Source organism: Bos grunniens, chromosome 28 (assembly GCF_055505025.1).
Source record: "Bos grunniens cultivar Pamir isolate PY7600 chromosome 28, Bosgru_T2T1.0, whole genome shotgun sequence".
Classification (NCBI taxonomy): Eukaryota; Metazoa; Chordata; class Mammalia; order Artiodactyla; family Bovidae; genus Bos; species Bos grunniens.
This window is the reverse complement of record NC_141192.1, coordinates 4,592,169-4,620,040: the sequence shown is the minus strand read 5'-3', so window position 1 is coordinate 4,620,040 and position 27,872 is coordinate 4,592,169. Positions and strand designations below refer to the sequence as shown.

General features: G+C 48.6%; 2 protein-coding genes across 8 annotated transcripts in view; one reads left to right on the top strand and one right to left on the bottom strand.

Moving 5' to 3' along the window:
* Positions 1-3,864, top strand: part of BMPR1A (bone morphogenetic protein receptor type 1A) — a 143,038-nt gene extending 139,174 nt beyond the window's left edge. For all 7 annotated transcript variants that reach the window (XM_086381149.1, XM_086381150.1, XM_086381152.1 and 4 more), the window contains one exon: positions 51-3,864. In XM_086381149.1, coding sequence (XP_086237275.1) covers positions 51-176 — 126 coding nt within the window. In that variant the 3' untranslated portion in view covers positions 177-3,864. The remainder of the gene's footprint in view (positions 1-50) is intronic.
* On the bottom strand, positions 3,662-27,562 carry MMRN2 (multimerin 2). Its single transcript, XM_086381123.1, has 7 exons — positions 27,364-27,562; positions 19,082-19,210; positions 18,889-18,995; positions 18,709-18,789; positions 17,824-17,988; positions 15,906-17,672; positions 3,662-12,929 (listed from the first exon to the last, which is right to left on the bottom strand). Exons 1-7 carry the CDS (start codon positions 27,525-27,527, stop codon positions 12,544-12,546), a joined length of 2,799 nt encoding a protein of 932 aa, XP_086237249.1. The 5' UTR covers positions 27,528-27,562; the 3' UTR covers positions 3,662-12,543.
* Positions 27,563-27,872: the final 310 nt, after the last annotated feature.

The window sequence follows — 27,872 nt, the reverse complement described above, 5'->3', positions numbered from 1 at the left end:
AGTGCTGCCAAAGACACGTGGCCACTCATGACATTCTCTTTACTTTTCAGTGTCTACGAGCAGTTTTGAAGCTGATGTCAGAATGCTGGGCTCACAATCCAGCCTCTAGACTTACAGCTCTGAGAATCAAGAAGACACTTGCCAAGATGGTTGAATCCCAAGATGTAAAGATTTGACAGATAAAAAATCATGAGGAGAGATTCTAGACTGCAAGAACTGTTTTCACCCAAGGAATGGGTGGAATTAGAATAGAATGAGGGTGTTAACTTGGTTCTCAGACTCTCCTCACTACACCTTCACAGGCTGCTAATACTAAACCTTTCAGTACTCTGTAGAATACAAGCTGGGAACTTCTAAACACTTCATTCTTTATATATGGACAACTTTATTTTAAATTTGGTTTTTGATGCCTTTTTTTTATTGGATTTTTATGAACTGCATCAAGACTTCAATCCTGATTAATAAGTCTCCAGTCAAACTCTGGGTACTGAATTACCTGTTCATAAAATGGTGCTTTCTGTGAAAGCCTTGAGAAGATAAATGAATTCAGCAGAGATGGAGAAATGGACACGTTTGCCTTCTACCTGAAAACACGTTAATCTATTTGTATTCTGCCTTTGTAAACAGCCTATGGATTGCGACCTGTTCGGGACACAGTGCTGCTTGGTTTACGATAGTGTGCCATGCCTTGATGATGGGGTGTGTGTTTGCATACGTGCATACCAGAGTTCCTCTGCTGCCATTTGAATTAGAAGAAAATTATTTGTGAATGCACAGGAAGATACTGGTGGCTGTTGGTTTTGTGCTTTAAAAATGCATTATCTGACCGAGATTTGCCAATCGCATAAAAGCCATTTACCTTGCAAGTGAGCTAGCTTCTCCACCAACTTTATTTTTTAACATTAAAGTTAATATAAAGGCCAAAAGGAGTAAAAAGTGTATGTAAATTTGGACTGTTTTCCTCCCACCACAAACTTTTTTTTGTTAATTGTTATTATTGTCATGAAAAGCATCCTGTCCAAAGTTGGAACTTCCAATGCCATGAACCTTCTAAAGAAAACACTTCTTATTGAAGTAAATACTAATTAATGAATTTGATAGCAATGTAAGTGCCTATAACCATGTTCTGTATTCTTTATTCTCAGTAACTTTTAAAAGGGAAGTTATTTATATTTTGTGTGTAATATGCTTTACTTGCAAAATACCTGCTTCTTTACAACCGTATTTTATACATGTACATATATTCACACTATAGAAACCAGCTCATGCGTACCTCATATCCCATCCTTAAGGGAAAAAAATTAAAAGATCATCAGAAAAATATATAAAGTAGAAACTATATGTAAAATCTTCACAATTAATTCAAAACAGTGTATCAAATCTAGGACTTTGTTTAACTTCAGGTATACACTTTCATTAAGATGCCATCATCTCAGTTCTGTTTATGAAGGGATCCTCAAATTAGAAATTTCTATCTCAAAGTTAATACACATTTATCATCAACTATTTTAGACACTTAAATCATTTAAAATTTTTAGTTTTATGATTTCGGTTTCATAAGTTTGTGAAGACAGTGAAGAGTCAGGCAAAAAGTTCCATATCTAGTCATACCTACATCTATACCATACAGCTGTTATCCAATAACATATTTAAATATAATACATATTTGATGGATGCCTTGTTTTCCCAAGGAGTAATTCTGACCTACTTATTATATTTCTGTAATGCCTTTTAAATATTACTGTCTTACTCTGAACAAACAACTCATGGATGCATAAAGTGAGAATTTTCTTGCGTACAGCGTAAAATAAATGTGGTTATTATAACAACATAGTGAAAAAAAAACTTCAAAGTGGAGGAATCAGAGCCCGTATCTGTCCATTACCAAAAATGTGATTGACATTTAAGGATGAAACTCTATATTCACAAATTTGAAATTTGCTCTAACAGTTTTGACCAAGTTTAGTAGTTTGCATCTGACATAACTAAAGTTTTGAGTGTTCATCAAGATAAGTAAATTGATATATTGATAGTACCCAATAACTTGCTCTTTGAGAATGTTTTCCCCATCACTATACTGAGAAATATAGGTGTTTTAATCTAACTTGCCATGTAATTTAAGAATAATTATGAGCTCTGATCTAGTTAAAGTTAACCTTGATTTATTTTTTATTTGATAACTATAAATCTTGAAAATAATTTGTCATCCTAATAAAGGAAAATGTAAAGAAAGGTGAACTATTCTTAGAAATGTTAAAATATTAAAATACTATGTGGAAGCAAAAATTCCAGGTAATAGACGACCATTATAATTTTTTAATTAAATTGATCTATTAAAAATGATATCAAGGACTAACTGTAGAAACTTGTTCAATAAACATATTTTCTAACAAAAGATGTTTTTTAATATTAATGGTCTTTAAAGAGCAAATGACGTCATATTTGAAATTCTAAAGTCTACAAAAAAGCTGCATGAAACCTATTTTTTTCCTCTCCTTCTTTTACTCTTATTCTTAAATATGAAGTCAGAAACTTTAAGAGTAAAAGAGGAAGGGTCTCATAGCACCTTAGGTAATTGGTAAAACCTTTGAAGCCGTTACTTGTCCTGCTTACAACTTAGCATCTTAAAAGTTTGTGGCTTCTGTCTCTCATCCCTTTAAGTGAAGCATAAAAACAATCAAAAAACCAAAGCAACCTGAAAACTTCATCTTCCCTCAAAGAAAAGTCTCCTTTTGAGTTCTCTTTCTGCTGGTAAATATCTCTAGAATCAAAGGCATACTAGCATTGACTTCAGTGTGTCTATTCGAAGCTTTCCCTGTGTTTCTTATTGGACAAGTTTCTGAAGCATAAAATTTGAATCTGGTTTCTCTGGAATTGTTTTCACAAAAGATACTGCAGTCACCATTTTAAATTGCCTTTCCAATTTCAGGAGTGTTGTTGACCTTAGAAAGTGACTTAAGGTTTTTGGAAATGATGTTTTCCTAGAATGTGCCAGATTTTTTATTTATTCACTGTATAAAAAAATATTTGATATCTGTTTTCCCCCAGATGCTTTGCTTTTGTTTAGAACAAAAATTGCAATTCAGTGTTTAAAGAATCATGCATCTCTAAGTTGGCCCAAGATCAAATTTGAATAATTTATTCCAGGCAAGATTTTATAAATTAAATTACCTGTGTTTCATGTTGTCTTGAAATGTTTCTAAATATGTAAGATAATTTTGACAGAAATATGAATTAATTTTTAAACATTGTTGCCGCTCTTGTACTGTTTAAAAGTGGTAACATTTATTGTTTGCTTGGGTCAGATGTTAAAATAGTGGTGCAGCAGTTCATCTTCTTGCCTTAGCGCTGTTATGAGAGTCACAGCGAAAACTGCAGAGAGAGCTGACATATTCGTAAAAGTCAAGTTAAATCTAGGGCAGCGTCACATGAAGTTACGTGTAATGATCGTCCACAAGGAAAGCGTGTGAACACTGCTTTTTGCAAAGGCTTAAATATACTGTAATTTTAGCTTGTGCTCTGTCCTGTGCTTTCAGTGGAATTATTTAAGCCCGTTTAGTGACTAGTCCTTGCCCATTTTAAAAACTAAAGTGTGGTATATATTGTATAAAATGAAAGTGTCATTATAGCTTAATTAGGAAAGTTGTACAGAAACACTGAAAAGGGTTAAAAACAGGCAGTTTTATTATGCAATTGTAAAACACCAAAAATATAGATTCATCTTTGATATGCAATTCACTAAATGTATTTTGTACAGCATCTGGTTTAAAAGGTGCCTTATTAAGTTTACCATTGATTGCTTTGTTCTATATATAGATTACATACAGTGTATCATTTCTAAGTAAATAACCTTATTTTAGTATACTCTAGTGATGTGTTTTGTGAAACTCTACTGTGACTATATTGTGTGTCAGAAGTCACGTGTCTGGTGAAATAACAAATAAGTTAGTGTACATACTGATGTCCCTGAGATGCACATTTCATCCACCAGAAACCCAGTTTGGGACACAGGCAGGTAAGTGACTACACACTCTTTCCCTTATGTAGATAAATTATAAATTACAAGCCTATTACAGCTGAGGGTTATTTTCCTTAAAATTTATTTTCTAATTCTAAAAATATGTACACATTACAGAAATTTAAGAAAACCTAGGTAAGAATAAAGAAACAAATGAAATCATTCAAAATCCTGTTGCCAGATAGTGCCACTACTTACATTTGAATGCTTCTTTTCAGTCTTTGCTGCTGCATATTGTTTACAATGTTAAGATCGCAGTGTGTTGTTATGTATCAATTGAAAATATAATCTTTTAAAAAATTGACTACATAGCATTCCACTAAGTAGATGGAACAATTTGTTCTTTATAATTCCCTGCTGAATATTTGGGTTATTTTCATTGTTTGAGAAAATATAATCAATGTCGTGAACATCCTTGTATAAATATCTTCATAGACTTATTTTCTTAGGTTACACTCTTAAAAGTGGAAACAACGGATGTGAACTTTCAAAAGTTCTTCAAGGTGGAAAAAAAAAAAAATCTGAGATTCTTGATAAATACTGCTACCTTGCTGTCCAAAAAGGTTTCTCATTTACACTCCCAAGAGCAGTGTAAAAGTGCTCGTTTCACTACCTAGCCAGGTAATTTCTTGCAAGTTTTTTCTCTTTCTGCTAATAGAGTGCCTGATTTCTTGCCTGAAGCTAGCTTCTTTTAAGAGTAGTGGATTCCATTTATCTGACCCTAGTGTTCCTGCTGCAGCAAATGCTTTTTTTAAAGCTTAAACTTCAGGGAAGTAAAGGGTGCTTTCCTTCTCCTCTGTAGTAACACTATTTTCCCTCCTGCACTTGGTCTCACCGCCTATGAGAGCTGTTCTCAGTTGTGTGTAAATTCAGTCAGTGTGCCTCGCGATGCCTTTTCTTAGGCCTTTGAACATGTTAAATCCTCAGAAGAGGTTTGGGACTAGTTGGTGTCGCCCCCCACCTATATATATGTAGGTGGGGGGCGACATATATATATACATATATATATGCATATATATATGTTGGGAGGTACCCTATTATAGACTCTTTATCCTCATGTAGTGTCAATGGAAGACAGTAACTTGAAATAATGGCATGTTGTGCAGCTTGATGAAGAAGAATCAGGGATTTCTGGGGCCTATCAAGTACATGCCAGCTTTTTTTCCGTCTCTGAAAAGCTGACTTGGATGCACTTCCCTGCTGGTCCGGTTGCCACAACTGTGCTCCCAGTGCAGGGGCCCTGGGTTCGATCCCTGGTTAGGGAACTAGATCCCACACGCTGCAACTAAGAGCTTGTGTGCTTCAACTTAGATCCTGCTCAGCCAGATTTTTTTAGACACTGTTCTTCTGGAAGAGCCTAATCCTTATGGGTAGGTTAAAGCAGACACAAATTCAGTCGTTAAGTCTTCATTTTCTGGGAGAAATATTTACCTGCCTATTGCTAGTACATGAACCATTTCTGGCACTTCGTACTTCAGTTGGATGCATCTTCCTAAAAACAGCCTGACTCCAGCCCTTGGAGCGGTACAGCCAAAGTGGACACAGTTCACTGCAGGTGACTGGCCAGAAGTATAGGCAGAGCCATCTGGTGGCAGCAGTCATGGGGAGTTAAAACACTGAGCTCACGGTAAGAACAGGTGGGCAGGTCGCCCTGAAGCTGGGAATCAGGAAGCAAGAACTTGGTTCAAGTACAAAGGTACGTGAAAAAAAGTATTTCAGATAGAAGCAGAGACTAGAGCTGAAAGGCTAATCCATAATGACCTTTTGAGTTGCTGTTGATTGTTATTCTCTTTGGTAGATGTGACACGCGTGGCCTGCCTACTGCTGCTCTAAACTTGATCTTCCTGCTTGTCGTCCAGTTACTTGCTCAGAGTGAAATTCAGAATGATTCCAGATGCCCCAGTGCTCCCTACCCCCACCTCACTAATGACCTAGATTTTATACAGGGAACCTGAAATGTTACCATTGTTTTAAAAGTCAATATGAAGTTCTTAACATTCAAAGTATTTTTAAGCAAGAGGAAGAAGGAACTTGGGCCTCTTTTTTTTTTAAAGGTAGGGAAAGCCTTTTTTGAAAGCAACTTTAGAATCAAGTTGAAGCACAGCTGTTGCTCCATTCTCTGTTGCTCTCATATGCGACTGAAGTCCAAGTAAGTGTTGAAAACCACTAAAGGAAAGAATGGAAAAGCTGTGGCAGAAAAAGGGCCACCGCTGTAGGGGGAAGCATTGCAATCAAGCACTTCAAAAGCAGCTTCTATTATTGATAATTGACTGTCTTCACACTCGGCTAGTAGTTGTTGTTGAAGAGAGATTCTGCCTCGCAAGATTCCGCTGCATGGTCTTCAAGCATCCCTGTGGCCAGTAAGAAGTCTGATACGTGTCTGATTCAGTCTTTTTTGGTTTAACTTAACCGCTTTCATTCAGGGAACACAATTTAATTTAATTTTTGATGTCTGGAAATTTAAACTTGCCGTGTCTAGATCCATTCATTCTGTTTCTCGGTGCTAATTGGGTCCTGTTAATCTTCCCTTAGGAGCTTTTCTTCCATCACTTCTCTGCTCTCCCTCCCCTTTCACTTTCCTGTTTCTGGAACTGCTTTGCACAAATCAGATTAGGTCAGATCAGTAGCTCAGTCGTATCCGACTCTTTGCGACCCCATGAATCACAGCACGCCAGGCCTCCCTGTCCAACACCAACTCCCGGAGTTCACTGAGAACGCCCATCGAGTCAGTGATGCTATCCAGCCATCTCATCCTCTGTCGTCCCCTTCTCTCTCCTGCTCCCAATCCCTCCCAGCATCAGAGTCTTTTCCAATGAGTCAACTCTTTGCATGAGGTGGCCAAAGTACTGGAGTTTCAGCTTTAGCATCATTCCTTCCAAAGAAATCCCAGGGCTGATCTTCAGAATGGACTGGTTGGATCTCCTTGCAGTCCAAGGGACTCTCAAGAGTCTTCTCCAACACCACAGTTCAAAAGCATCAATTCTTCGGCGCTCAGCCTTCACAGTCCAACTCTCACATCCATACGTGACCACAGGAAAAACCATAGCCTTGACTAGATGGACCTTTGTTGGCAAAGTAATGTCTCTGCTTTTGAATATGCTATCTAGGTTGGTCATAACTTTCCTTCTAAGGAGTAAGCGTCTTTTAATTTCATGGCTGCGGTCACCATCTGCAGTGATGTTGGAGCCCAGAAAAATAAAGTCTGACACTGTTTCCACTGTTTCCCCATCTATTTCCCATGAAGTGGTGGGACCGGATGCCATGATTTTCATTTTCTGAATGTTGAGCTTTAAGCCAACTCTTTCACTCTCCACTTTCATCAAGAGGCTTTTGAGTTCCTCTTCACTTTCTGTCATAAGGGTGGTGTCATCTGCATATCTGAGGTTATTGATAATTCTCCCGGCAATCTTGATTCCAGCTTGTGTTTTCTTCCAGTCCAGCATTTCTCACGATGTACTCTGCATATAAGTTAAATAAACAGGGTGACAATATACAGCCTTGACGTACTCCTTTTCCTATTTGGAACCAGTCTGTTGTTCCATGTCCAGTTCTAACCGTTGCTTCCTGACCTGCATACAGGTTTCTCAAGAGGCAGGTCAGGTGGTCTGGTATTCCCATCTCCCATGGATGTTGCTTCCGTATTTCTTACGTGTGTTTCATATGTTTCATCCTGCCTTTTGCTTTGCTGCCTAGCTACTGAGTGTTTTTATTTCAACAACCAAATTTTATTTCAACTTTATTCGTATTTTGAAAAAATTTCAAACTTCAAGAAAAGTTGCAAAAGTAACTTTGCAAAGTAAAGTTGCCATTTACACTTCATCCAGATTTATAAACTTACATTTTGTCACAGCTGCTTTGCCATTCTTTATGTATACAAGAATTGCAAAGGCTCATCTTGGAGTGTCTGTACAGACTTCCACATACGCGTACTTTTTTCTGAACTATTTGGAGTAAATTACAGAGCTCATGCCTCTTTAGCCCTGAATCCTTCAGAGATAACTCTGTTACATAGCTAGTTATGTACAATTTTCAAAATCAGGAAAGTTAACATTTATACCATAATGATTATCAGCAATACCGCAGTCTGCAGACCTCATTCAGGTTTTGCTAGTTGTTCCAGTGAAGTCCTTGGGCACATTTTCCTGGTCCAGAGGCTGCCTAAGATCTTGCATTGCATTTAAATGTCCTGTCTCCTTATTCTCCTTCAATCTGAAATAGTTCTCTAGCTTCTTTGTCTTGCGACACCAAGATTTTCTAGAATAAAGGTCAGCGATTTTGTGGACATGATGCTTGTGTTCTCAGGGCGTCCCACCAGGATGCCGTGGCATCGGTGTTTCGTTGATGGTGTCATTGGTCAGCAATTTTGTGGACATGATGTCTGAGTCCTCAGGGCGTCCCACCAGGATGCCGTGGCGTCGGTGTGCGTTGATGGTGTCACTGGCGAGCCCTTTTAAGGTGCTGCTCGTAGTTTCCCGGCTGTTAAGTCCCTGTTTTCCTTTTGTACTTGGCATGTTAGGAGAGAGACTTTGAGACTGCATTTTAACATCCATTGATAACTTCTACGTGAATCAGTGATTACAGACTGGTGATTTTCTGATTCCATTTTTACATTTATACCTATTAATTGGCATTCTGCTACAAGGAATAAATCTCTGTTTTTGTTTATTTTTTATTGTCAGTATGGACTCTCATTCAATAAGTTATCGTCTGTTAGGTCATTTTTTGTTTCGATGCTCAAATTGACCCAGACTTGGCTACTGTGAGTTCATCAAGGTGGCGCTGAGTCCTTGCAACACGCACCCATCGTTTCTGAGCACTTTTTACTTTGGGGCGTGTGAAGACGTTCCAGGCTTATCTGGTGTTTTCCTTGCCCCTGCCGTTGAGTTAGCCGTTTCTCTTTGCTTCCTTTTAGGGAGGAGGATATTTAGAAACCAGGATCTAGGTAGCAGATGATCAATTTGAATTTCCAATTTCCTGTATTGTTTCTAGAGATTTATATATTCCAAAGTTTTCGGTTTGTTGAGTCTGGAACCTTTCGTTCAGGACACTGGGTTTCCACAAACGTTTAGCAGTTTGGGGTAGTTGCTCATCAGTGTGTTTGTGAATCCACAGATGTTTAGCAGTTTTGGGGTAGTTGCTCATCGGTGTGTTTGTGAATCCCTGCTAAACCCAGTTCTGTGTTCCTTGGGTTCCTGCTTTTATCCAGGAGTGATGGAACTTTCTGTTAGAACAAAAGTAAGGAATCCTTCCCTCTCCTTAATCCCCTCAAGAGGATCCAGGCTTTGCCCACTCTGCGTGTTTGCCTCGGAGTGATGGAACTTTCTGTTCGAACAAGAATAAGGAATCCTTCCCTCTCCTTAATCCCCTCAAGAGGACCCGGGCTTTCCCCGCTCTGCGTGTTTGCCTCGACAAGCAGAAACGTTTTGTCATTGTCAGGCCAGGTTTGGGGGGCGTTCTTCATGGAGGAATGACGCTCAGTCTGAAGCTGGGAGAGGAGTTTTTGAGATAAACATCATGGGAGAGGAGAGGAGCTTCAGAGTATGAGAGTTAAAGGGAGTTTTAATAAACATTTTTAATAGACCATATATCCTCTTGACGATGTTTCTGAAATGAGTTATTTTGACATGTGGTTTGTGGAGACACAGCTCGGGATTCTCTCCAGAAGTCTTGACTGTGATAAAGTCACACGTGTCCTCTGGGCGTGGGAGGTTCTTGCCTCTAAGTGTCAGTAGCTGCCCTGTGACTGTGCTCGGGACTGACAGGCACTGCTCTAGCTGCTGTCTGTGGGGTCGCTCAGAGTCGGACACGACTGAAGCGACTTAGCAGCAGCAGCTCTAGATCGAGACGGAGGCCACTGCTGCCGGCTGCTTATTTAGCTCCGGCTGCCGTAACTGCCCCTCCACAGACCGAGGAGGGCTGAGTTTGAGTTCAGGGATCCCCTGAAATCACTCCCATCTCTCAAATGTTTTGAGTTATGACTTCCTATTGCTATTTCATTTTGTAGTTGCTCCCTTGTACTTGCTGTTTTATAGGAGTTAACTAAAATTTCCTGATCTGCGTATGGTACCATTCTTGTTTTTCAATGATGGTTTTGAGTATTTTGGGGTATTTTTTTTACCATCGGGTTTAGGGAATTCTGATACCACTCTGTGTGTGAGTCATTGTCTTGTTCTGGATGCCACAAGTGAAGGGTGTTTTAACACTTGCCTGGGTAACAGGGGATCTCCTTTGGGGCACTCAAACAGACTCCACCCAGAGACATTAATGAAAGAAATAAGAAAGCCATCAGGGACTTCCCTGGCAGTCTAGTGATTAAGACTTCGCCTTCCGAAGCAAGGAGTATAGGTTCAGCCCCTGGTTGAGGAGCTAAGATCCCACATGCCTCATGGCCAAAAAACCAAAAAAAAAAAAGAAAAGAAAAACCCCAAAACAGAAACAGTATTGTAACAAATTCAATAAAGACCTTAAAGATGGTCCACAGTAAAAAAAAAAAAAAAAAATCATAACAAGAAAATAGATCCATTGAACTTCAGAATTCTTGATAGTCTGAGGGCCTAGTTACCGAAGTATTTAAACAGAAAATTTATGCTTGATATTAAGATTTTGTGAAATCTGCATGGAAATCACTCTATTTGAAAGAACCATTGTCTCCAGTTCTTAGCCCAGAAACCAGGAGTGATTTATCCATGATTCTGGAAGAGTTTACCAGTTGGCACTTTTCATTTTTAACCTCCCTGTTAAACAGCACCAGCCATAGGCAGGTTGAAGGACATGTGCCCCTTAGGGAGGATATCAGTTCACTCTGCTTATTATATGCAGTAAATTCCAAATGAAAGTCTTAAATGATAAGGCTGTATTACCCTAAATGTCTCACTTCATCATCAGCACAGCCTGACCCGTAATAGCAGGACTGAGCAAAGAGAAGACACTGCAATGGTCTTCCAGCAGCAAGGGTGACCCAGGACTGGCTTTCCAGTCTGTGGTCAGGAGTGGCCCGAGCATGTCATATCTGGTGTTGGGATTACTCTTACAGCTGAGCTGCAGGAGGCAGGAGGCCCTGGCCAGAAGGAAGGGCAGAGGAGTCGAGAGTCGAACCTGTGGTCAAGATAATAAAACACCAGCATGTTTGGAGTTGGTAGACTGACCACCTCATACACAGGTGGAAAAGTTTAAGAGTGGTTGTGATTTACCCCAACGTCAAACTGTCCGTGGCAATGTAGCCTGGCATATTGTTCCTTTTAACACTGGTATTTTAGCACATTGAGCACACCAAGCTTAGTGGCAAATAAATTCTGAGGGGCAAGTTATTTGAATTCAGGGGCCCTGGGAAACAATGAGCGGGGCCAGGAACCTTGTTAACTCTCCCAGGCAACTCTGTCCTTTCTCATCACCCAGACCAGTCTGGTTTTCTTATGGACAAAGGTATATCCAACAAATAACAAACACCTACTACCAAAGTCAAACTGTTTTCTGACACGAAGATGACTGCTTCCTCAAGCCTGTTCTCTTCAGGGTCTGTAACTTTCTGAAAACCATGCATTGCTACTGTAGGAATGATTACAGCTCTCAGTGGCACGGTGTAATTCAGTATTCTGCGGATACTGCAGCGGCCTCAGGTGGTGTTCACAACTGAAATTGTGAAGTCACATCCCAAGTAGTTTGACTTTGCCCCATATCTCTACCTACTTCACCAAATTTTTTGTTCTCCATACTGGTTTGCTTTGCAAACCAGCCAGATCTGAAGGGCATCACTGTATTCCAAAGTTGACAATTCATTGAGGGAGATTTTACCAGCTTCCTTCTCTTCTCTCAGCTACCTTCCTGTTGAGAAATGATAAGAACCGGGGTGGTCACAAGCTGTTGGAGAAACATTAGCAGAGGCTCTACACTTAGCTCACGTTTGTCCTGGCTTGGCCTTCACCCCGTGGGAGGCAGGGAGAAACGGGAGTAAAGTTACCAGGTAAATTCAAGGAAGGACTGGAACTAAGGAAAGACTAATTTGTGTTTCCCTTGGTTGACTCAGCCAGGTCTTCTGTCACCAAACAGCTGGTTTCCCCCTGCTGCCCCGCAGTAGGTAGACAGTAGCTTCCTGTATTGTCCCAAGTGTCACTTCCACTTTAACATATTCTTTTTGGGAAAGAATGATTTTCTAGCATAAGATGAAGAGGAAGCAGGAGAAAGGTTTAAAGTGTTGTACGTAAGTTTCCAACCACAGGAGGAGCAAGACACCAGAACGCTGCCGAACCCAGGGTAGGGCCAAGAACTGGAGTCCAAGCCGTGCTGCCTCAGAGGGCAGACCGAGCCGAGACGCACACGCCCCGGCCCAGGCTGCCCGGAGAGGAACATGCCAGCCTTCCTCAGACCCGGTGCGTCTAGAGAGGCCACAAATACCATGCTGTCTTTGCAGAAGGTTTCCAGGGAAAAGCTAGACCAACTGGATGATCTCCAGACCAACCCTGGCCTGAGCCCCAGGCCAAGGAGAGCTGGACAAGTCCACAGTGTCTGGTCAGAGCTGTGCTTGGTACTCAGGTCTTGAACATCAGGAAGCCCCCAAATGCAGTGCCTGGCGGGCTTCTCTTCATTATCGATCCCTGGGTTAGCTCAAACCACACTCTCTCACCCTTTTGCAGCTCAGCCATAGCAAAGGTTGTTGCTGGGCTCCCACCCCTCTGCTCCTCAGTGGTATAGACAGGGGTCCGATGGTGACCTCCAAACACCAGCTGCCCGGTGCCTGGCCCTGGGCCAAATTCAATGCTCACTGCAAACAGATAGACCCCACGCTCAGGGGCTCGGAAGTAGCCGTGTTCAGGGAAGTAGCTGCTGCCGACGTTGACGTAAGCAGTGTTGAACTTCACTGTCTGCAGAGCAGTGGTCCCTTCTGAAAAGCTGGCGTAGAAGGCCACAGGGGAGCCTGGAAATACAGGAGGAAAGCATCAGTAATTCAGCCCCTTGCTCCCTCAAATGGGAAATTACACCGAGCCCTACCTTCCTCACCTTCTTGACATGAGAAAGAGATCACAATTTCTAGATAATCTGGATATTCCCAGTAGCAATGTATCTTGGGAGTTAACTGGCTAATTCTCAGCATTTCACTAGTTGACAGGAAAACACAAGCCTGTTGTCCGTACTGGTGTGTATTTTAACAAAGCTCTTGTTTGATCCTTCTTTCCAACTATGTGAGAGAAAAGTGCCCTGAATGAGGAAGCTGAGTAAGTAGCATCTAAGGCAGCATGCTTTGTCAATGACAGACTGGATCTGGAACCCAGGTCTCTGACTCCCGGATTCCTGCAACCTTCAAGGGATCTTGAGATACCCAGGGGAAAGAGAAAATACTCTCTCTCCTCAAATGCTAACCCTGGTGAGATCAAGAAGAGTGGTTCTTACTAGATGTGTAGCACAGAGAAGGAAAGAGCAGGCGGGTCCAGGCAAGAAAAGTCCTTTCAAGCTAATCATGTTAATATTTTCAAAGTGTTGCACCCGAACCCAGAGGAGGGTAAACAGGCCCAGAAAGGCAAGGCTTGCTCCAGATGACACGCTAATAAATGGCCAAACTGGGAGGACCTAGCTGTGGATCTCCTGACTTCTGGGTCTCTCCCACTTGAAGACCCAAGTTAGTAAGTCTAAGGAGGGTAAGATACAAGAGGCCTGGAGCCAGAGGAAGCCTCGGTGGATGGGGGCTTTAAATGTGCATTAATTTTTTTAAACACCGTCCTTATAGAGAAGAGGGACAAAAAGAAGCAAATATAGAAAAATATGGGAAACCTATTGAAAATGTGTTCATTTTCCCAGTACCCCTCACTCCCCCATTCTGGCCTCTGCACTGATAAGGTCATGTTCCTCACATGCTCCATGGCTGTTCCCTTAAGCTAAGGGCTCTCTGCCCTCTCCACCCCTCTGTGGAGACCAAGCTCCCCATTTCTTGGGATGAAACCGAGGCCCAACAGGAGGAATTTGCATAGAAGACTTGAGTCCCAGAACAACAGCCCCTGCACTTAGCCTCTAGGTCTAACAGCGACAAAATGACAAAATTCTGCTTTTCTCCAGTTCTGGAAGGTTTTCTGAGATTAGTTGGGAAGAGTTTTCCTGTGTGCTGCCGGCGGCTCTGCAGTTCTCCCAGCACCCAGGAGGTGGCGCACTCGCCCCGCTGAAGGAAGGCCAGCCTAGCGTGGCCTCTGCCGGAGGCCGAGCCAGCCAGTGGCTGGATGTGCTCCTTAGAAGAGGAAGGGCTGTGCTTCACTGCCGGCCAGCAAGTGAACTCAGTGCGCTTCCCTGCAGAGCGGAGGGTCAAGCTCTGTGGCCTCCCCATATGAAATTTTTAATTTTAAGGAAAAAAAATTTAACAAAATATTTCAGTGGTAAACTCAAGATACCTAAACTATCAGGCAACTTGAGGCCTTGCACTGCTCACAGGAGGGTGGGTGGCCTCAGCCACAGCCATGAGAATACTGGAGAAATGGGAAAGCCGACGTGTTTCTACTAAATGTTAAGCCGTGTGCTGGGTTTTGGGCAATGTATCTGCTGGTCCTGCCGACAACCCTTTGTTGTAGGTAGTGCTTCTCCCTCTTCCAGAGGAAGAAGCTGAGACGCACTAAGCGGTGCTACAACCTGTACATGTCCACTGCTCCCAGGGGCCAAAGTGGAGGGTGCGCGGGAGTGGGGCAGGCTTGTGGTACGACCCCCCACGAAGCCTCAGACTATCCACACGCCCGGCCTCACCAGGCATACACGGCCCAGATGGCAGCTTTGTCCTTACCCTCGTGTTCAGGTGGGGAGGTAGCTGTGGCCCTAAGGCCATCTTCTCTGGCAAGGGAGTCACTTGAGTAGGGGTCCACTTCCCAGGGCCGCACTCAGGGGGGCTAGGAAGGCTGGCTGCTCATCTCTTCAGCCTCAGAGCCAAGTTTCCCAGGGCCCTGTACGGACCCGCTGAGGGCCTTTCACAGGGGAAGGCCCAGCTCCCTAGAGACAGCTGGACTGGGTTTCTCTGAGCCACTTACAAGCTGTGTGAACAGGACACTTTCCTGACTAAGCTTCAGTTTCAGGTAAGATAGCAGTGATGATGCATCGTTGAGCTGTTGTGATGATTCAACATGGCAAAGCCCAAGAAAGGCACCACAGGGGACCTGTCTCAGAGCTGTAACATGGGTCCACTATGTTAGCAGAACGAGCTCCTTTTGGGTCCCAAGGGTTTCTCCTGTACTTGTGGGGTGCTGCCCCTGGCAGATGACACCATACCTTATCCACTCACTCACTTGTGCATAGGAGAAAGCTTAAAGACATGTGGTGGGTGCAGTGGGATGGGGCGAAAGGCTGAGATTGAGGGATTTGAGGGTGTGGTTATGGAGGAGAGGGCTTCCCTGGTGGCTCAGACAGTAAAGAATCCGCCTGCAGTGCAGGAGACCTGGGTTCTATCCCTGGGTTGGGAAGATCAACCTGGAGACGGGAACAGCTACCGACTCCAGTATTCTGGCTTGGAGAATTCCATGAACAGAGGAGCCTGGTAGGCTACAGTCCGCAGGGTCACAGTCTGACACGACTGAGCGACTTTAACTTTCACTCATGGAGGAGAGAAGCACCCCCTCTCCCTGCCCCACTGTTAGAATGGCAAGCAGCTGCTGGTGTTTAATGAACCTCAAATGTCTATGTGGTGGGCTCGGCCTGCTCACTGACAGCTCAGTCCTTTGACTTCTACCTCCTGATACCCCAGGTAGCTTATACTCCTAATACTCCCTAGTCCTGAATGGAAGGTAAGTCAAAGGCAAAGCCAGCCCTGAGTAGTGGCGACTGATGGTCATCTTGCCCGCCTTCACCCCTGCCCCCTCTGAGGCAGAAGAGCTGTTGGCAGATAGCAATCCTAGACCCCACTCTCCTCTCAGGCCTAGGAACTCACCTGCCTCCCAAAGCGCTGGCCCTTTGACTCGCGCATCCTCTAAAGATTCCACTTGCTTCCGATCCCTCCTCTTGGGAGCTTCCAGGCCTTTCTGCTGCTTCTTCCCTTTCCTGTTCAGCATGGCCTGCAGCTTCTGCAGGTCCAGGCTGACGTTGGCTGCCACGAGCCCTTGGAAGTTCCCAAAGAGGCTGTGGAAGAGGCGCTGGTGCCTCTCCAAGCCGCGCTCAGTTGTGGAGAGCTCCCCGCGAAGGCCCTCGAGGGAGCTGTTGAGGGAGGAGACCCAGGAGGCCTCACAGCACGGACCCACACGCTCCATGTCCGAGCTCAGGCGCTGGAGCTCCTGCGCCAGCCCACCGACCTCCTCTGGTGAAGCGGCCCGGCTGGGCTCCAAACGCGCGGTTTGCCGGCGGGTCCCCGAGGCCTGTTCCAAGGCAGTCACCCTGGCGGCCAGCGCGTCCCAGCCTAAAGCCTGCTCCTGCAGCCCGCTGGCCGCGTCCATCAGGGCGACGCGGATCTGTTCGTAGCGCAGGGGCAGCGTGCCGGGCCCCTCCTCGGACATCTCCTCCATCACCTCCTCCCCGAAAAGAGCGGCCAGCACGGCCTCGTGCCGCAGCGCGTCCTCCAGCAGGGCGGAGAAGGAGCTGTGCAGCTGGCGGATGTCGCGGCGGATCTCGGTCTCAGCGGCCTGCAGCGCGCTCACCTCGCCGCCCAGGGCACGCAGCTGGCTCCGGAGCCGAGCCGCCTCAGCGCGCGCCCGCTCACCCTCTGCCTGCTGCGTGTCCACGGCCAGCGACAGGGAGGCCACCGTGTCGCGCAGGGCCTGCAGGGAGGAGCCGTCCTGCTGCCGCCGCTCGTCCAGAGTCACCTGGGTCTCCTCCAGGGCTCGCGTGGTGTCCCTTTGGTCCTCCCGGATGACATCCAGGTCGAAGTAGAGCTTCTGGCAGTTGCAGTCCTTGACGTACTTGATGAGGTCCGCGTGGGCGCCCTGGAGGTGCTGGAGGGTCAGGTTGAGCTCCAGGAGCTGCCTTTCCATGTCCTCCTTGTTCTCCTCCATGATCAGTGACTTCTCCATCAGGATCACCCGCAGCTCTCGCAGCGCCGTGTGGTTCACCTCCAGCTCCTGCACCTGCCGCTGCAGCTTGCTGATCTCATCGAAGGTGTCATCGGATTCCGAGTACAGCTCCTTGATCTCGTCCACGTGCCGGGCCAGGGTGGCCTTCATGTCTGCCAGGGTGCTCCGTAGCGCCTCCTCCCTGTGGGCAGTGGCCACATGCAGGGCCGAGAGGTTCCTCTGCAGCTGGCCCAGCCTGGCGTTCAGACTCTCTGGCTCCGGCCTTGCTGCTGCCCCTGCTGCTGCCAGGACCAGGCTGCTGTTGATCCCCACAGACTCCTGGGCTTTAAGGAGCTTCTTCAACTTGATGTCCACGTCGGTCTGGACCTCCGAGAGGGACTGGTGCAGGGACAGGTGTTGGGCGTGCAGGCGGTCCTCCACGTCCTGCCTCAGCTGGCCCACCCTCTGGGCGTTCTCCTGGACCTTGGTCTCAAATTTGGTACCAAGCTCCTGGAAGTCAGCTCTGGCCACAGAACTCTCCTGGACCCTCTTGAGGGCCTGTTGGTTGGCCTCCACGTCAAGAGATAAGTTTCTTATGACCTGGGAGAGGCTGTGCAGGCTTTGGTTGAAGCTTCTCCACATCGGGCTGAGATGTCCTTGCAGGAAGGTGTTGATGTGGGGCAGTAGCACTTGCTCCAAGGATCTGCCTGGAAACTCTGCAACAGATGTGTGTGTTCATACATGCCCTGCAGGAGCAGGCACCCTCCCCAGGGGCTGACTGACTGGGCGGGGGGCTCTGCCATCCCATCCACTCATCCCCTAGGACATGACCAGGCTCTTCCTCAGCCCCAGGAACCTGCCACTCACCAAGCTCTGTTTGATTTGCCTCAGTTGTTGCCACTGTGAGGTTGCTTGCCCAGGCTTCCCACAGGCCTGGGAGGCTGTCTGCCATCTGATGGATGTCATTCTGGAGATCTCCCAGTCGGCGTTCCTGCCGCTCCACTGTGCTGCGGATCTCTGCAGCTGGATGACCTGAATACACATGATAAGTGTCAGACTTCCCTGGCCTGAGCAGAACATGAGGTGCAGAGAGGAAATTAGGGGATTGAAAGCAGGGAGGTGTGTCCTGATATCCTCTGAGCAGGAGCTTAGAAGCCTTTAACTCTAGAAGGACAGATGCATGGCCAGTGAGCCCTCACCCAGACCGCAGCACCGACAGCAAACATGACTGATCCATCAAGGCACACTCTCCTCCTCGGTCTCAGGGACACGGCGTCTCCACGTCATTCTAGGCAGCCCTTGTCAACAGACAGGCGCTCACCACAGGATGAAACATTCCCATCCATGGCCCAGCCTTGAAAGGCCTCACAAATGGTGTCCCTAGGTGGCTCTGCTGTGCTGACTCAAGACCAGGGACAACATGGCCTCCTGGTCCTGGTTAGGGGGACTGGAGGGAGGCTTCTTCCAGACCACGGGGGCTGATGCAATTCAGAGGGCAAGGAGGGTCCCAGAAAATAGGGTCAAGGGAAAGGGTACATGTGCTTGGCCGGCAGGCAGGTAACTCAGGGCCCTGTGAATCTTGCCGCTTTGGTGTGAGGATGAGGTGACACAGGGCCACAGAGGAACCCCTGCCAACCCCAAGCTTGGTGACAAAGCTTCCCTGAAATGGCACTGCCCTATCAGAGGACAATGGGCTTGGGCACATGAGTTCTTTCTACCTGTCCCTCCTGCACTTCCAGGAAAGCAACATACCAGATTCAAAGTCAACTGGCCCATCCCAAGGCTCCTGGAGGCTATCACCTGGATCTTCAGGCTCAGGGATTGCCATGGGATCTGCAGAGAAACATCAGATATTAACTCCAGAGGTTAGAGGGGCTGCATGACCTCTTAGGTCAGAGGTCAGAGGGGGAGGGAGACCACAGGGAACCCTACCGTGATGCTGGCAGTCGGGGCCCGCAAAGCCCGGGCAGCACCTCCAGGCCACGGAGGCCAGCACCTTCTGCTTGACCTGGTACACCGGCTTGTGGGCCACACGGTACCTGGGGGAAGAGGGCTAGCTCAGAGTCTCCAGGGTGAGCCGGCACAGAACCTGGACGGATAGCCCACCCTGCTACACCACACTCACATGACTTTGACCTTCTGGCAGTTTGGAGCCCCCTGCGGACATGGCTGCTGTGAGTGGACGAGGAATTTCTCGGTTTTGCAAGCAGCTATGAAGGTGACCAGTCTGGACTTCTGGTAGGGGCACCAGTTACTGGAAAAAAAAAAAAAAAAAAGGCCAGAAGAGAGGGCTGCTGAGCACAGCCAGGTCTCCTCACTCCCTAGAGGTCAGCAGGGAGCCAGTGCAGAGCGCCCGGCCCCTGCTTCTGTGCCCCACTCAGTCCTAGAGATTCTGAAACCCATTAGCCTGAGAAGGGAGTGCTCTGCATTATTCATCCTGCTTCAGAGCAAAAGCCCTGTGGATCCTGCCTGCAAGGGCACCTGCTCCGTTGCCTTCCAAGAAGCACCCTAATTCCCAGGTCTGCACAGAGAGGTACAGGAGCCTCTCCCCACATCATAGAGTCACCCCCAGAGTCAGGAAGGGCTCTCCCTGTTTCTGCTGGTGCCAGGGAAGCAGTGTGGTGCTGCTCCTGGGTTTCAATCCTTCACACTTTCTGGTTGTGTGACCTTGAGTGAGGCACTTAGGGAGTTTTTGTTTCCCATCATGGGATGGAGATAATACCCTCCTCCAAGTGAGTATCAAGTACCCGCCTCCTCCCAGCTGCGTAGTGAACATTGCTGTCCTGCCGCCTTCTGGCAGCCCTGGTAGCTGGCCCCCATTCCCATTGCCACTGACATTGTTCCTCACTGGAGATCTGGTTGTGGGGATGGAGAAAGGGCTGCTAAGGAGAGGCTTGACTGGGGAGCCTTTGAGTGCCAACTGAGGACAGGCCTCTGTCCTGAAGGCATGGGGAGCCATGGAGGAGCTTAAACAGGAAGTCACATTAAAGAGCCACCCTGGTTCCTGGGTGCAGAAGGGTGGGAGGGGGCGAGACATAGGTGGCTACATCAGGGGTCTTGGTGCGTAGGGGGATGGGGTGACCATATTGATTTGGAGTGCTGAGACCACGCAGCCTTATTTCCCACCTAACTCTCAGAAGCCTTGTAGCCAGCCTGTACTCTCTCGGCTGCAGACTGAAAAGGCTTGTCAGGAAAATGACCCCCAACTCGAGGGGAAAGATCTAAAGAGACTGACACCAGGGGTCTCCCCCAGTGAGCTAGCCCAGCAGAGCATCCTCTATCAAAACAGATCACAGAGCCCCACCCATCCACCCAGCTTCCAATCAGTTACCTGACCTCTCTAACTCTTCAGTGGGCAGACAGCCAAGAATGACCCCTGAGGAAAACCTCTTCCAAAAGAGGGAGCTCAAAACGAGCAAGTGGAAGAAAATCAACTTGAAGAAAACCAGAACTGTGCAGGGAGAAAAGAACTTCCCCTAAATCTGCATTAATATTCCCAGATTGACAAAAGAACTTATTGCACCCAAGAAACAAGAATAGGAAGCTACTTTAAAAATGGGGGCAGAACACTGAGAGCCCCTACCAAAAAAAAGAACCCTTGAAGTTAAAATTATAATGGTAGAAAGGCAAAAGAAATTTGATAGACAAGTTAGAGGATAAAGTTAAAGATATTTCCCTAAAAGAAGAGCGAACAGAGAGATGGAAAATATGGACAATAGGATAGAAAAGATCAGAAAAATAGAGAACCTATGTTGGGAACCCAACATCCAAACAATAGGAGTTCCAGAAAGAGAGAGCAGAAGGAGGGAATCATTGATGAAAACAAAAAACAACCGAAGGAACATTCCAGAAGAGAAGGACTTGGAATTTTAAATTCAAAGGGCCCACCAGTTACCCACAACACAATGAAAATAAATGCACAGCAAAACACATCTGTGAAATTTTGGAACTCTAGGACTGAGAACCATTCTACACTCTCCAAGCCCCCTGCACCCTGCCCCCATACACATCAGTAATTAGAACAGCCCTGAACCTCTCGGCAATCAATGTGTGTGTGTTAGCCACTCAGTCGTGTCTGACTCTTTGCGACCCCATGGACTGTAGCCTGCCAGGCTCCTCTGTCCATGGGATTTTTCAAGCAAGAATACTGGAGTGGGTTGCCATTTCCTTCTCTGGACTTCCCTGGTGGCTCAGACGGTAAAGCGTCTGTCTACAATGCAGGAGACCCGGGTTCCATCCCAGGGTTGGGAAGATTCCCCTGGAGAAGGAAATGGCAATCCACTCCAGGACTATTGCCTGCCAGGCTCCTCTGTCCATGGGGTTCTCTAAGCAAGAATACTAGAGTGGGTTGCCATTTCCTTCTCTGCTCAACAGCAATACCAGACACTAAAAGTAAAGAATCACCTTCAAAATACTGAAGGAAAATTATCTCCAGTTTAGAATCCTATACTCAGCCTAACTATCAGTTTAAGGAGCACAAAATGAAGACAATTTCCACCAGCCAGATTTTAAAGCATTCCCCGCTGCCCCAGGACCCTCATCAGGGAGCTACTAGATCAGTAGTTTGCAATCTTGCCATCAAATCTTCACATCAGAAGCATCCTGTGGCACTTTAAAACAATGACCCTGCAAGCCCCACTTCAGGCCAGTTAAAGGAAATTCTCTGGGCCTGGGAGAATTCTCCCTGCCCAGGGAGGCCTGGGCATCCCCATTTTAATGCTCTGTGGGTCATTCTAAGGCACAGTCCCGGACTGAGGAGCACTCTGCCAGAAGTGCTTCACCAAAACGGGAGAGAACGCCGCGAAACGGAGAACGGCAGCAGGCGAGAGGAGTTCCGGCACAGAAGCGAGAAGGGAGACCCCGGGACGGCAGGCAGGGGCGCGTGGGCAGTGGTCCGGCCGGGAACACGGTTGGAGGCTCTGAGAGAGGCTCCCAAGAGAACACGGGCGGCCAGACACCCGGCAGGGATGAGTGAAGGGCGGACGCGGAAGCCGGCAAGGGTTTGGAACTGAGTGACGACGACACAGAAAGCGAAGCAAAAGGACAGAACTGAAGCAAAAATGAAGATAATTGCTTATTTCAGGAACAATGAAAATTGTGCGGGGGTGGGGGGGAAGGACGCATAGGCTTTCCGGGACATGCAGACTCTGTTGCATCTACTCAATTGTACCGGTGTAGCAGGAAAGCGGACATTGACTGTATGTAAATAAACAGGCATGGCTGCATTCCAATAAAACTTTATTTACAAAACAGGTGGGCGCCCAGATTTGACCCACCGTTCCAGAGTTTTCTAAGTCTTGCTTGTGGTTGTATATCACTAAAAAAAAAAAAATAATAATTTCCAGCTGGAAGACAAAATGCAGGTGAACAGGCAAGAACATCTTGGAAGACGAGTGAGGAGGATCTTCTCTAACGGTCATGACCGACGCTAATGTCAAGGAATAAAAACAGTGGGACGTGAATTCCCCAGTGGTCCAGTGGTTAAGACTCCATGTTTTTAATGCCAAGGCCAGGAGTTTGAACCCTGGTCAGGGAACTAAGGTCTCACAAGCCTTACAGTGCAACCAATACAATAAAATCAATCCAGAAAACAGTGAGATGTTGGCACAAGATACATCAAAGACCCGGAAGGGGCCTGTACATCCCCAGGGGCCTATTAAATGGTAGAAGGGGCACGCAAAAATCAGGATGGGAGCAAGTGTACACACTCAACACAGAAGCTGTGTACTGTGAGAGAGCTGGGCCCAGAGGTCAGGTCCTGGGGGGAAGTAAGGTGGTCGCCTGTCAAAGCCTCCCGTTTAAGGCCCCATGGAAATTCCTGGAACGTGCTCAGATCTAGGGAGAAGTATTTCTGTAAACCAGCTGTTCTCAATGGGACATGGGTTGGGAGGAGAAGTGGTCCACCCCACTTGAATCTGGCAACGAGGCACAGTGGTAAAGAATCTGCCCGCCAATTCAGGAGACACAGCTTCAACCCCTGCGTCAGGAGAAGGGAATGGCAACCCACTGCAGTATTCTCGTCTAGAGATCCTTGGACCGAGGAGCCTGGTGGGCTGAGTGACCGAGCAGCTGAGCAGAACACACACGTGGCTGACACAGCTCTGGGGATGGGGAGGCTCCCGGCCTCAAGTGGGAGGAGGCCACAGCCCCTTTCCTCACAACAGAGAGCTAGCCCCAAATGTTGATAGCGGAGGCTAAGAAACACCCACGGTACCAAAGCTCTGCTTCTCACGTGCTCTCTGAACTGCGGCAGAGGATCCAGAGGGCCTGCCCCCTGAGAGCACCGGGTCTGGGCCAGCCTGCTGGGAGTGACCGGGACTTTCCACCTCAGGTTCCTAGAACTGGAAGTGGTGCTGCCCACCCTTCCTGCCTAGGAACTTTCTCTCCAGACCTGCCCAAACCTCAGGCTCCAGTGGCCACTGTTCTCCCTGCCCATACGCCCCTCCCTTGGCAGCTCCATGCCCTTGGCACCGTACAGGCTGCTGGCCCAGAAGCCCTGGGAACATTCCTGACCTTTGCTTTGGTTTCCTACAGCTCTCGGCAGTCTCTCGCTGGCCTACTGAGCCCCCAGCCCTGCTCGCTGAAGTGCCCCATTGTTCTCCCTGCCTCCTGGCTGGGCGCCCGGGCCCTCTTGGCACCCTCATCTCCCAGTGGTCTACCAAGAGGCAGGTGCCAGCCTCGAAATGAGTGTGGGGGGTCTCCAGCCTGGTTTGGGCCTGTCCTGGGCCTCTGACCTGGCCTGATCTGACGCCCCCCGCCAGGCAGGAGAGAGTCTGCTGCCCCCTTTAGAGCTTTTAATTGGATCTGGGAGTCCTAGACTTTCCTCCCTTCCTTGTCTTTGGACTCAGGGTGACCTTGAGCAAGGCCCTTCCTCTGTCCTGGAAATGTGGAGAAGATTCCCACTTCTAGCCCCTCCCTGGGGGCAGGGGTGGGTGGAGTGAGGGGGAGGCTTTGAGGAAGGCAGAGAAAGCGTCAAGCAGGGAAAGGGCTGTTAGCCAAAGCCTCCTGAATTATGAATGTGCTGCTGTTGTGCCCCTTTGGGGCACTTAAGTGCTTCTTAACCAGCCAGTAAAACCCACATCCAACTGCCCCTTAAGCCTGTCTGTGAAGGAGGTTGTGTTCTCAACATTCTTGCTTTCTGAGGCCCTGAATGCAGCTGTGAATGTGATGACTCCAGGGGAGAATTTTGTCAGACTTCGTCTCTCAGCCACAGAGGGGCCTGAGCAGGGGAGCCCGAGGCCTACTTGGTGTCCAGCCAGAGCCAGGATTCCTTGAGCATAGCTCATGCCAGTGAGTCTCTTCCCTGTTAGTGCCCAGGGCCCTGAGCCTTGGAGAACAGATACAAGGGCGGACCGTGTAGCCACAGCCCAGAGACCAGAGTCAGGGCTCCACCCTGCTCCCGTGTGACTTCCAGAGATATGCACGACTTCTCTGGGCCACAAGCTCCCAGCTGCAACAGTTGGAAACACTTCTTGGGGTCTCACTGATACTGGTGACTAGCCCAGCTAGGCTGCTGCGAGGAGCATCTCCTAGACTCCCACCCCTCTTAGGGGAGACAAAACAGGACAAAATTGAGGACACCTGGGATTTGCATCCCAGCCAATGTAGGCCTGAAAGTGAAAGTATTAGTTGCTCAGACGTGTCCAACACTTTGTGTCTGACTCTTTTTTCCCTATGGAAGAATACTGGAGTGGAAAGCCATTCCCTTCTCTAGGGGATCTTTCTGACCTAGGGATCAAACCTGGATCTCCCGCGTTGCGGGTAGATTCTTTACCATCTGAGCCACCACAGTTATATAGCCCTAGGTGGCAGCCCCACGCCTCTGAGCTTCCCAGCGTCTAAAGTGGAGAGAACAGTGGCCACCTTGCAGTACTGTCATAACCATGAGAGATAGGATGCCTTTCCTGGGTCTTCGCTCAGTCCCCACAGCAGTGGGTTCGATTCCTGGGTTGGGAAGATCCCTGGGAGAAGGGAATGTCACCCCACTCCAGTATTCTTGCCTGGAAAATTCCATGGACAGAGGAGCCTGGTGGGCTACAGTCCATGAAGTCGCAAAGAGTTGGACACGACTGGGCGACCTTCACTCACTCCCCACAGTGGACTTAGTCCTGCCTGGGAAGTGGCCCTGCATCTGAGGAGCCCATATCCTAACCTCTTGCTCTCCCCAGCTTTACAAAAAGCTGGGAGCAAAGAAAGAGCCTCTTCCTCACAATGTCCAAATGCCCATGTCGCTGGCTCACTGGGCCCAGCTCTACAGGGTCCTGGGGATGTAGGAAACACCAACCACGTTCCTCCTTCATCCTCGGATCCAGCACTAGGTCGGTTTGTTCAAGCTTCTCCTTGCACGTGGTCTCATCTGGGTCTGTGTTCAATGCCTGCCCTGGCCCCCAGGCCCCAGGTAGAGGTAGGAGGGACAAATGCAGGGCAGACTGGCTCCAGCAGCTTTGAGGGAAGAGCCACAGGCTTGTGCTGGGCGGTGTGGAGCCCCTGCTTGAGTGTGGAGAGCCTGTTCTGCCTCCCCTTCCCCTGTGGCCGGAGAGGGGCTGGGGCTGCGTTTCCGCCTCTCCCTTCGTGGGACCACAGGAAGCAATCAGCCTGAGGAAGCTGTGCTGTACTTCCTTCCTTTCTCACCAGCCCCTCTGGAGGCCTTGACAACCTCAGCTTGACCTGTGGGGCCTGCAGCTTCTGAGCTGTGGGCAGGAGACCAGCAGGCCTGCTGGGAGCCCCCGGAGGGTTTGGAATCAGGGATGCCCTCAGACTCCTGCCTGGGCATTCCCGGGCCAGAGTGCCCTTGTGCACGTACCCACACGCACTGGGACCCCCAGGCCAAGGCTGAGTGACTGCCTCAGGCCTTGAGCAGTCCAGAGACCCACCCTCCCAGGAACTAAAGGAATGCAGACCTTCCCCACAGCCCCGGTGCGGGTGAGGGGGGCAGGTGTAGACTGGGGGAGAAAGGGGATATCTCCTCCCTCCTTCCCATCCTCTTGGGCCCCTCATACTCCCTTTCATCAGGGGGAGGTAAGCTGCCCAGAAACAGGGGCTGACGGCTTTGGGGAGGGAAGGCAGGATTCTTGGTCCTGAAATCAGAGCCTGGGTTCCCCTGCCAAGAGCCACCTGTACTCCCAGCTCTGAGCAGAAGCGGGAACAGGGCAGGAAGGAGGTCTCTCAAGGCCCAGCTTCTTCCCTGTCCTCCCGCACGGCCACCCTTCCATCACTGAGGGGCAGTGCACGCTCGCTTAATCTGGTCCTCCCGCCTCTCCCTGTCCATTCTGCTTTGGGGAAAGTGTCCAACAAACACTTTCACCTTGAACCATCAGAGCTATATGAGAGCTGTCCTGGGCAGGTATGGGCCAGGCCTACGTGACAGTGAATCTCAGCCAGCCCAGGAGACTCTGGTGACTGTACATTGGCCCTTCTCACCCTCCAAATCCACATGGATGCTCCCAACCAAGTCTGGTTTGTGTGTGGAGGTGGGAAGAGTGGGGGCGGTGCAGGGGGAAAGACACCCCTGGGACCAGAACCAGAGTATGATCTCTGGAGTCAGACTCAGATCTTGGTTCTAGTTCTCCTCGGCTGCGTGACCTTGGCAAGATGCTTAGCCTCTCGGAGCCTCAGGCTCCCCTAGGTGGAGGGGATTAACAGAGATAACACTTGGCAAGATGCCCAGAGATGGGTTTGACAAATGGCACCTGCTGCTCTGACTGAGGGTCCCCCGAGGAGGGACTCGCATTCCCAACACCTTGTCAGCCGGAGGATCCCTGACCCTGGACAAATAAAAGGACTAGAAAACGGGGTCCCAGTCTAGTCCTAAGTCCATTCTGCCCATCTCCAGAGGGGTGCTGAAGCAGAGCCCGCTGGATGCCGCAGCCTCCTTTTTGTTCTGGAGATGGAGCAGGGCGCCTTGTCTGCCCACTGCTCAGCTGTGCCCCTCCCCAGGCACTCAGATCCAAGTCCGGTCCCCGGGAGCATCTGTCTTCTAGGGCTTAGGCCAGGCCAGCCTCAGCCGGGTTCAGCTTTCAGAACTGAGTTCCGAGAACAGGAGCCACTCCCAAGCCAGCTGGAAACTTCTGGAACCACAGCCCCTCACCATCTCCCACGCTGGTGTTTGATGGCATAAAGTGCTCCTGCCCTGCCCTGCCCATTCCCTGCCATGGGTCAGGCAGGGAACTCCATGTGGTCCTTAGGTCCTGGGGGACTGGGGGTGTCCAGTCCAGACTGGCTGGGGGTGATCTTCTAAAGGCGAGCTTGACTCCTAGAGCCTCATTCAGCTTCACAGCTGGTTCAGCAGATAGATGATATAAACCTATTTCACATACAAGTAGCTGAGGTCCCGAGAGCCCCTGCTTTGGCTGAGCTGGGACTGAGATTCCTCTGCCATATCCTCCCCCAGGTCCAGGCCCTCCTTACCGTCTGACAGGGTCCCCGCTGGAGTCCTCCGCCTCTGCCCTCCAGACTCCAGGTGGCTGGGGGCTGTGTGGATCAGAGAAACTGGTACCAGGGGCCTGTGCCCAGGTCCCCAGCATCCCCCAGCCCAGGGGCCCCCCCAGGCCAAACAGCAGTGTCAGGATCATGCTGGCTTGGGGCAGACTCAGCTTCTGTAGTGACTCCCGAAAGTGCCGGTGACGTCGTCTTTAAGTTAAGTCTCAGAAGGAAAAAAAAAAAGCACAGGGACAACAAAGAGAGGAAGTGGCCTGGGCCGGCCCCCCCAGTGAGTCCCGTCCGCCCGCTCGCCCGCGGCCTGGCCCCACAGGGGCAGCCAGCCACGCAGGCCAGTTCCTGTGGCCGAGGAGGACTCGGTCAGAGACCCTGGGTGTGGGAGACACAGGGGGAGGTGGTCCCACAGAGCATGTCCCCGTGGGAGTCAGAAGGGCACCAGCATGGAGGTGGAAGGAAGCGCGTCAGGAGGAAGCGGCCAG